This window comes from Phaethon lepturus, unplaced genomic scaffold (assembly GCF_000687285.1).
Source record: "Phaethon lepturus isolate BGI_N335 unplaced genomic scaffold, ASM68728v1 scaffold5987, whole genome shotgun sequence".
NCBI lineage: Eukaryota > Metazoa > Chordata > Aves > Phaethontiformes > Phaethontidae > Phaethon > Phaethon lepturus.
Window position 1 is genome coordinate 68,659 of NW_010549704.1, and position 8,929 is coordinate 77,587.

The window sequence follows — 8,929 nt, forward strand, 5'->3', positions numbered from 1 at the left end:
GTTTTGCAATAAAAAACTCCCTACGATTTTTTTTTTCTAAGGGATCAAGACAAGTCAGCTTAAGGGATTGTACAAGAATGACCTGAATTGTATCCTGTTACTCAACAAAACAAATAGTTTCAGAATCTGTCCACATCCGATGATGGGCCACAAATTCATATACAAACATGTATATGAAGCTGTACCAGGGGAAAAAAAATTGCAAATAATTTCCAGCCTCAGTTTCCATTTCTGTATTCTGTGATACTGGGCACATACCACAGACAAATGAAATGCCATAGCAGTAACCCATACAATCCCTGTTATGATTCCTCACCTGTGATGTGAGTAAGAAGAATGATGCAGTGTGTTAATAGGCAGAAATCAGTTACTTATTGCATCAAAGCTCACCTGTAATCCATGAACTTCATAAAGATATTACAGGCTATCATCATGGAAAGAGAAGATGATCTTTATTCCTAAATTTGAATCCCCTCTCTTTCACTGAGCTATTAAAAACAAATTCCTCGAAACTTTCAAGCTAAAAATGAAGAAATTTCAGCTACAGAAACATAGTGCAAAGGTTCAGTTTGGCACTGCAACATTATGGACAGACAACTTACGGTAAACTCAGCTTAGATTTGGAAAAAAGAATCCTGTAATTGAACCAATATTGTCAAATGTATTGCATACTATTGTAACTTCACAGTAATCAAAATCAGACATCAAGGTTTCTATAGAAGCAGCAATCACAGATTGCAGTAAAGTATACCACTCAAGGGAAAAAAAATTGCATTTTGGCAATTCCATAGTCAAGTGTTCCTTATGTTCCTCCAACAGTCATTTGTCAGGTATTTTCCTATTTAAAAGGTGCATATTGTTTCTCTTCAGTCCTCATGAGACTTCTCTGTAATGACTTTGCATTCATACTGAAAAACAGAAGTTGACAAAATTAATAATATCAATTTACATAACTAATGAAAAGGGCTGCTATGAGAGGGGGTTTTCTACAAAATCACTTATCTCACACTTCACCCAGATAAGTTTGGTCTCCCTAAGTTCTTTGCACACACTGTTGGCTGCAATTTCTGTCTCCTTGAGCAGCAGAAAGAGCAGTTCAGACTTAGCAGATGGCCCGACTTCTCCCCAAACACAGGAGCTCTTATTTAGCTGCTGGTTCTGAAAGGACTAAAAGTATGCAACTGAGAGTGTACAGAGCAGTCACAGGCTGTACTCTGAATAACAGTACTAACAGCCCACTAACGAGACCAAAAAGCAATGATTATCGATTTCTGCCTTACTCCACATCCCCAAGTCGAAGAGCCGGATGGTGTACTTGAAGGAAGGAATGACATGTAGATTAAAACTTTTACTAGAAGGTAATCAAGCCTCCCTCCAAACTTACCATTGCCAGCTGCCTGCCAATATTGCCCATAGTTATTCCACCAGCAAAAAATATACACGGCAACCAGGAACGAACATAAAGGAAATCTGGAGACGTGTATCTGGAAAAGAACACACATTTTTGAGCTCAGTGTTGTGCAATACATAGAGTCCTCCAATCACATGATACAAATCCACAAATTTAAATGTTAGGACATTTCAACTCAAAAGAGACACATATTAGAGAAATTTAATTACTTGCAGCAAATAACAAAGGAGGCTTCCTATTGATTATAATCCCATTTGTTCAACTAAAAGCAGCATGTTACATTGTTGGTGAGGTAGCAATTTTATTGAAATAAGCAACTTCAAACCATAAGACTCACTTACAAACACATAAAAGCTTTCACGAACAGGCCAATTTATTTTACACTCAAAATTAAGTGCTGGCAACTTTGCAAGTCACATCAAATTCTACCCTTTCACTTACTCTGATTTTATGTTATAGTTTCAGGACACTATCACTTAACGTTAAAGGCATAATTACTTACTGATAAACTCCATTGTAGACCAGAAGTTGTGACACCAATGTGGCCAGGAAAGCAATTCCTATTCCAAGACCAAAGCCACTTCGTGATCTATCAAATGTCCACCACAGTCCAATTGACAGGGCTGCTAACGTGAGAGACAGCTGGATATTGTTGGCAAAATCCACTTTCTGTGTTGATTGTTAAGGGTAAACTTGGAAATATCATATACAAGTGTAAAGTAGTTTTCATTCTGTTTATCATATTTTGGCACAACAGAAAAGAATACAAAAAAAAAAATACAGCACTAGCTGTATCGGCTATCACACAGGTATGAGATATAAGGAAATCATCATAGAATCATAGAATGGTTTGGGTTGGAAGAGACCGTAAAGGTCACCTAGCTCCAAGCCCCCTGCCACAAGCAGGGACACCTCCAAGACCAGGTCACCTAGCTCCAAGCCCCCTGCCACAAGCAGGGACACCTACCAGACCATGCTGCTCAAAGCCCCATCCAACCTGGCCTTGAACACTTCCAGGGATGGGGTATCCACAACTTCTCTGGGAAACCTGCTCCAGTGCCTCACCACACTCATAGTGAAGGATTTCTTCTTTGTATCTAATCTAAATCTACCCTCTTTCAGTTTAAAGCTGTTACTCCTTGTCCTGTCACTACATGCCCCTGTAAAAAGGCCCTCTCCAGCTTTCTTGCAGGCTCCCTTTAGGTACTGGAAGGCTGCTTACTGCAGGTCTCCCCAGAGCCTTCTCTTCTCCAGGCTGGACCACCCCACCTCTCTCGGCCTGTAATCACAGGAGAGGTGTTCCACCCCTCTGATCACTTTGGTGGCCTTCTCTGGACCCGCTCCAACAGGTCCAAGTCCTTCTTATGTTGGGGGCCCCAGAGCTGGATGCAGGACTCCCGGTAGGGTCTCACCAGAGCAGAGGGGGAGAATCCCCTCCCTCGTGCTGGCCACGCTTCTTTTGATGCAGTCCAGGATACAACTGGCCCTGTAGATGTTGCCAATCTATCAGGAAACAAAAAACTTATGACACTTCTTCATATTTTATAGGGTCTTAGCACTGTACAAGAGCAAAGACACTATACACCTACCAGACAATGCCGGCATTTTATACAGACATCCAATGCACATATTACTGTTCAGAGTAAGGACATCACATCTCATCCTTACCTAGTCCTTTATTTCACTAAGCATGAAATCTTAAATCTAGCATTAGACTCCTCTAAATGACAAGGATTTACTGAAATAAGGTATTTGTCACTTTTACTTAACTGCAATTTTAATTTTCATGCTAGTTTACATTCAGCTAAACATTAAAAATGTTAATGTTTTCTATAGAATGAAATGTAAGTAATATTACTGTGAAAGTATTCCTGTAAACCAACATTCAAAATCAGTCAACTCTGTGATAAAAGTGTGAAGTCACTGCAGATATCTTTGTAGTGTTTCACATTCTTCAAAACCTTTTGGAAATACTAACTCATCCTCACTACTCCTGTCCAAAACAGATTATTAAAAAGGACGCGGTCAAGTTTCATAAGCCTGAAAGCAAATTCATGGGATGATGACATAAAAACATTGCCCTATTTTCCCACAAAGACCTGGAGAGAGACCTAGAGGAAATGAGAAAGAAGTTCAACTAACTGAAATAAATAATTATAGGATAAAAATCAATAGCATCAGAGGGAGGGGGTGGGAAGTCAAACAAGATGAAAAAATGCACCGAATATGGTAATGTGCAGAACTGTTAATAAGCTGAAAAGCAAGCAGTCTGGAGAGCTGTCAAGGAGGAAATACAGACAGTACATTAATGACGTCCCAGAGTGTGTGTAAGAGCTGTTAGAAAACTGCAAGAAGGTTTGCTTTAAATAATCTGACCCATGCAGAGAGAAGCTATCAATTCTCTTGTATTTCTTAAAAGCAGTGAAGTTGCGCGTTGCTTACACAACAGGTACGGTCCAGGTCGGCGAGAACCACAGGACCAGATGAATGCATCTTTGGCAAGGAAAGCAAGGTTTTTGAGGGACAGGGGGAATGACTCTGAACCTTGGCAGCTCCAGCTCGTCCAGCCATGCTGGATAGGATGGCTGGTGGGAACAAAACCAAACAGCAACAAAACCCATCTGAGGGCCAAGCCACCTCAGCAAGAATTCAGCCAGCTCTCAACATCTTTCACTTGCCCTCTTTTCCTGGAAATGAGGGGATTCAGTAGGATACGATCAGAACTTCTTAGCATGGTTTCTACAAACCATGTTGGAGCTGACACTAAAGGAGATGAAAGTTCCAGATTATCAACTTCCTTTCTAATTAGGTTACAAGAACCCAGTTTTCACAGACAGATCCTGGTTTTACCTGACAGAGGAGGCACTAGGCATGACTACACAAAACTGCTAAGACTCACAGCGCTGCCACTAAGGAGTGTTAGTCCACGTGAAAACCACCCTATCACCCAGCATGTCCCCAGCTGCTTCAGAGGGATGCCAGTTTGAGCACACTTGTACAAGGATGTATCTGAATAGCTGCACAATTAGTATAATGTACTGCAACATGCTGACTGACTTCTAATTGCTCTTACTGAATGTCCACAGGAATGGTAACTACTCTCTCAGCACCAAGGCATCATTTGCAGAATGAAGTAACAACAACACTTACTGGCTTTGTGTAGTCCTGGTATTACCTAGTCCTGAGTTTTCCCCATTCTTTGCACAGGCTTCACTGATGACCTCAAGACTGGGCTTCAACCTCTTACTACGGTGTTAAAAGGGCATCAACCCTTGGAATGTCTTACAGAAAAGCGCTGTAATACGTACCACATAAGTATTTCCTCACATTTACTTTAATTATTCAAAGAAAATAAAGACCGTAAGTAAGACAAAAGCCCAATACGGAGACAATTCTAATAAAAATACTTTTCAGAACAGAAAGACGTGAGACTTACACCTCCAATATTGCTATGACAGTTTAACACTAACACATATTCTGCATTTCCCTTGCAAAAATGCTGCACGTTATATCTTTAACAACAATTCACCATGACTGACTACGTGAGCTTTGTTTTAGTGGAAACCCATTTGTTACCGCCAATGTCATTACAATACAGGATACAGCGCTGGCATGATTTATTCCCACAAAGACAGCTACACATCGCATTACACTGGACCATTCTCTCTTAAATTTATGTGGCTCTCCCAGATGTCTGTCCATGCATGGGTACAATAACCCAATCACAGCTGTGGAGACAGGAAAGAAAAAAGGCCCAGAAGTTAAAGCACTGGCAACATTTAACTAAAATAAAGACTATCTAGACTTCAACAATTATTGTGACTACCAAAACAGATTTTTTAAGGATAAATAGTACAAAACATACATTGTAAAAGAAGAGGAATGTCAAACAATTTCATTATTTAAAAAATCCTTGTAAAGCTTCAGCATCGTCTTCAACCACTGCAGCAGTGACCTGGCAGAAGTATCAAAACAGAGACAATCTGAACGAGGGGCAGAGGATGAAAGAGCTCTGCAACCTACCAAAATCTGCAGTCTCACACTATAGTTCAAAAAAAAGCAGTGACAGCTTGCAGGCTAGCACTTTTGGAAATCCCACATTATTTAAAAATACATGTTTAAATAACTGCAAAACAAACACACCACAATAAGGGCAGAGTATGGTTTATAATATCGATATTTTGTGTCTTTTGTTGTTGTTACAAGGGGGTTTTGTTTGGATAATGTTTTTCTCTTCTTCAGTGTTACTATAAAGGCTCACACAGAAGAGGGAATGCCAAGAGCCTACAGTAGCTGTCGAATACAGAAAGCAAATAGGACTTTCAAACCCCAGGGAACTGCTATGCTCTTTGAATATTTCTTCATAAATTTGTTCTGTACTGCAATTGCAGCTGAAAAGACTGTTACCAACACAGCTGAGGAATAACACTGGTGCCTAATGTCAAACTGGTGCTGTAGGAGAGGGGCAGAGCCTGAGTCATCGGTACGGACTCCAGTGCCCTCAGTCTGGCATGCTGTTGGAGGTATGTTACGGCAAATGCTGTTTATTCTGCCAGAGAGGAAACTGATCTCCAGGATTCGGGAAAATAAATCACCAGTAAAGCTAGAGAGGAAAAAAAAAAACCAACCTCCTGACCAATTTTCTTGCCAAAGGCATTGGGCCAAACTGATGACTAATAACAGTGACGGATGAAAGAACTTCTCTGAAAGCAGCCTCGGTCACCACTGATTAGGAATATGCAAAATACCTTTATTCTGTTCATAACAATACACCATACTGTAGAGAAATATTCATGCTGATTCCAGGAAGGCTGTGCCAAGAAGGAAGGGTAAGAAAATGGGTGAGTTATCAGCATCTACCACAGAGGTTCCCTGTATGTATGCTAGCAGAGAGGATAAGGAAAGAAAATGGATAAGAAAAGACTGGTAAGAACTCAAACACCTCAGCAGGGGTCACTCCTACTTGGAAAAGCCAATTAAAGCAGTTACGTTTTTAAATCAGGTGGCTTAAAATCAAGTAGTGGAAATACCTAACAGGTGACTGACTACACTTTACAAGCCATACCCAGTCTTGCCATCAAAACCACTAACCCATCAGAAGCAGAAAGGCCCACAAGTTTCTTCTGAGAGGATGGTGAGACCTAGCCTTCACGACTTCCCCACATGCAGCTGCAGAGAGTGTTCTCAGCCAACCCAGGAGAGCATAAGGTGCAGCCTGATGCAAACAGTTGACAGTGCAAATGTTATGGTGAACACTGCAAACTTTGTCTTGCTGCTGCAAGTTGGGATTCTGTCATTTCAGCTTCCACTACTCCATATATAAAAGATCTAACCTTTACCAGACATGTTTGTTAAGACAATCAGTTTCAAGTATAGAAGAAAAATACAGCAAATGCAGGATACAATCCAGTAACTAATCCGGTCTCAGCAGCATAACAGAAAGAGGACCAAGAGGACTAGCAGATAAAGCAGGTATGTAACTGCCACCATAATACACCAAATGCATTTCCACAGTACAACAAAATGGGTAAGTTCAGAGAGATATATGGAGGGTTTCCTTTTAAATCAAGCTCCTCTATAACATCTGGGGTGTAGTATTTCAACAAGGTATCAAAAAGAAAGCAACTAGACAACTAGGAAAAAACCAGACTTAAATATGATCATTAGCAAAACAGCCAACTGAAAAGCTAGTTTATTGACTCACATTAATACCCAGAAACATGAGCTTCTCAATGGTCTTAAAACTGACCTCTAGAAAGATACTGCCTTTACCGTAAAGGTTTGCTAAAGCAGAATCCTCCAGTACTGGCTGCTAAGAATATTCCCTTAGTAAACCATAGAACTGACCCACGGCATCAGTAATCTTCAGAGCCAAGCAGAAAGCCAAATTCCATCATGGAATATGTCTTGACACTTGAAGATGAAAGAAGAGGAAAAAGGGATATTTCTTAGTACCTACAGTAGACTTCTCACTTAAACTAGCTAAACATGCGAAAGCCTCAACTCCCTACATGGTCACAGGAGAAATGGAGTATGTTCACATCATTCGACTTGATACACGAATCTGAAGTGCTCTGTTCTGCAATGCGCCTCTACAACTGCAAGCTGTATGCCTGGCTTCAACTCCCTGAGACACACTTAGGTCTTCCAGCCTTACGGAACTAAAATGGTACCATGAACTGGAATGAGGAACAAAGGGAAAGCTGGACCACAAAAGGGAGAATTACTCGGGGTGGCTTGCTGTGCTCAAAACAAGGTACTGTGTGCTCTACCATTTGGTACTTCCAGGGTATATTCAAGGGCTGTCTGTAGCACACACTCCTATAATCCAGCCTCAAAGTTACAAGTGGCATCACCTTCTAAAGTCTGTTAAACTTGTACTCTAACCCAGAGAAAAAGCAAAGGTTATGTTCTACTAACAATATTACAGTATAACAAGTTAGCAGAACAATTTCTGGACACACACATGCATGTTGTATATATACAGGGAGATTGGGACAGTCGTAGCTCGGAAAGGGTAGTGATGCTTGAAGAGAAATTTTTATCTTCCACACCTTTCATATAGTTTTTTGTAACTATATAACTACCTATCCACCCTTTCATCTCCACACGCCAGGCGTACGTACACAAAAACTTACCTGATGCCGTGCCACAGCAAGGTGGTACCCACCAAGCTGAGGAGAAGATGCTTGTGATCACATCAGGGGGGAAGAGAGTAACGTTTCTCTGGATCTGAAGCAAGTTTAATACTAATGCAAGAAATACGCCAATAAAAAACAGCACTATACCACGAATTACCAAATTCATGCCACGACTGGTTACAGATGAAATGTATGGGCCACACTTTTTTGGTAAGGTTGGCGTTGCATCATTTTCTGCCATGACTTATGTTCTCAGAGACATCCAACAGGCTGACTGAGGAGGATTCACTTGCAATCAGTATTTTGACTTTCCTCAATTAGGAAATACCCAAACCCTGAAAAATAATAAAAAAGGGTGAAAAATTCAGATATAAGAAACATTAAATATATTTCTCTTAAATAAATTGGAGATTGGATTAAAAGTATGGCTATTATATTTTTCTGAATTTTCTGAGGAGGCAAGTAGCCATTTGAGAGCAGAACCAACCACAGCTGCAAAAATGCCTTACAAAGAAAACAGGTTTTACAAATAGCTTTGTCTACTAGGAGACAGAGGAGGAGGAAACAAGTGGGATGGGACAGCTAGGAATGTGAAACCACAAAGAAGAGGTGAAGCAATGAAACCGATATTAGATAGAGAAAAGGCTTGCTTTGCAATAACAATAAATTGCTTCTCTCCTCTAAGCAACAACTGGAGATTATGTAATTCAGAAGCACGTAAACACAGCCCTTAGTTTCAAGTCAGCCACAGCGGTTCACAGGTCTTCCTTCTTGAAGAGACGCCAGAAAACATTTCTCAACTGGAAAGTGAAATTTGAGAAATATTTTTCAGGATGGAGTCAGAATTCCAGCAATCCTGCAGAGCATCCAACCCCAG

The 8,929-nt window shown here is 40.6% G+C and overlaps 1 protein-coding gene across 1 annotated transcript; it reads right to left on the reverse strand.

The window, feature by feature from the left end:
- Positions 1-349: 349 nt before the first annotated feature.
- INSIG2 (insulin induced gene 2) lies at positions 350-8,387 on the reverse strand. Its single transcript, XM_010290335.1, has 5 exons — positions 8,050-8,387; positions 5,015-5,139; positions 1,914-2,080; positions 1,385-1,484; positions 350-908 (listed from the first exon to the last, which is right to left on the reverse strand). Exons 1-5 carry the CDS (start codon positions 8,291-8,293, stop codon positions 867-869), a joined length of 678 nt encoding a protein of 225 aa, XP_010288637.1. The 5' UTR covers positions 8,294-8,387; the 3' UTR covers positions 350-866.
- Between the last annotated feature and the right edge of the window lie 542 nt (positions 8,388-8,929).

Excerpts from the sequence above, each read along its gene's own strand:
- INSIG2 (XM_010290335.1), bottom strand. The coding sequence starts at position 8,293 with ATGGCAGAAAATGATGCAACGCCAACCTTACCAAAAAAGTGTGGCCCA. Across the intron at positions 5,140-8,049 it reads TTGCTGTGGCACGGCATCAG|CTGTGATTGGGTTATTGTAC; the intron begins GTAAGTTTTTGT and ends CTGTCTCCACAG. Across the intron at positions 909-1,384 it reads TTGGCAGGCAGCTGGCAATG|TATGAATGCAAAGTCATTAC; the intron begins GTAAGTTTGGAG and ends TCTGTTTTTCAG.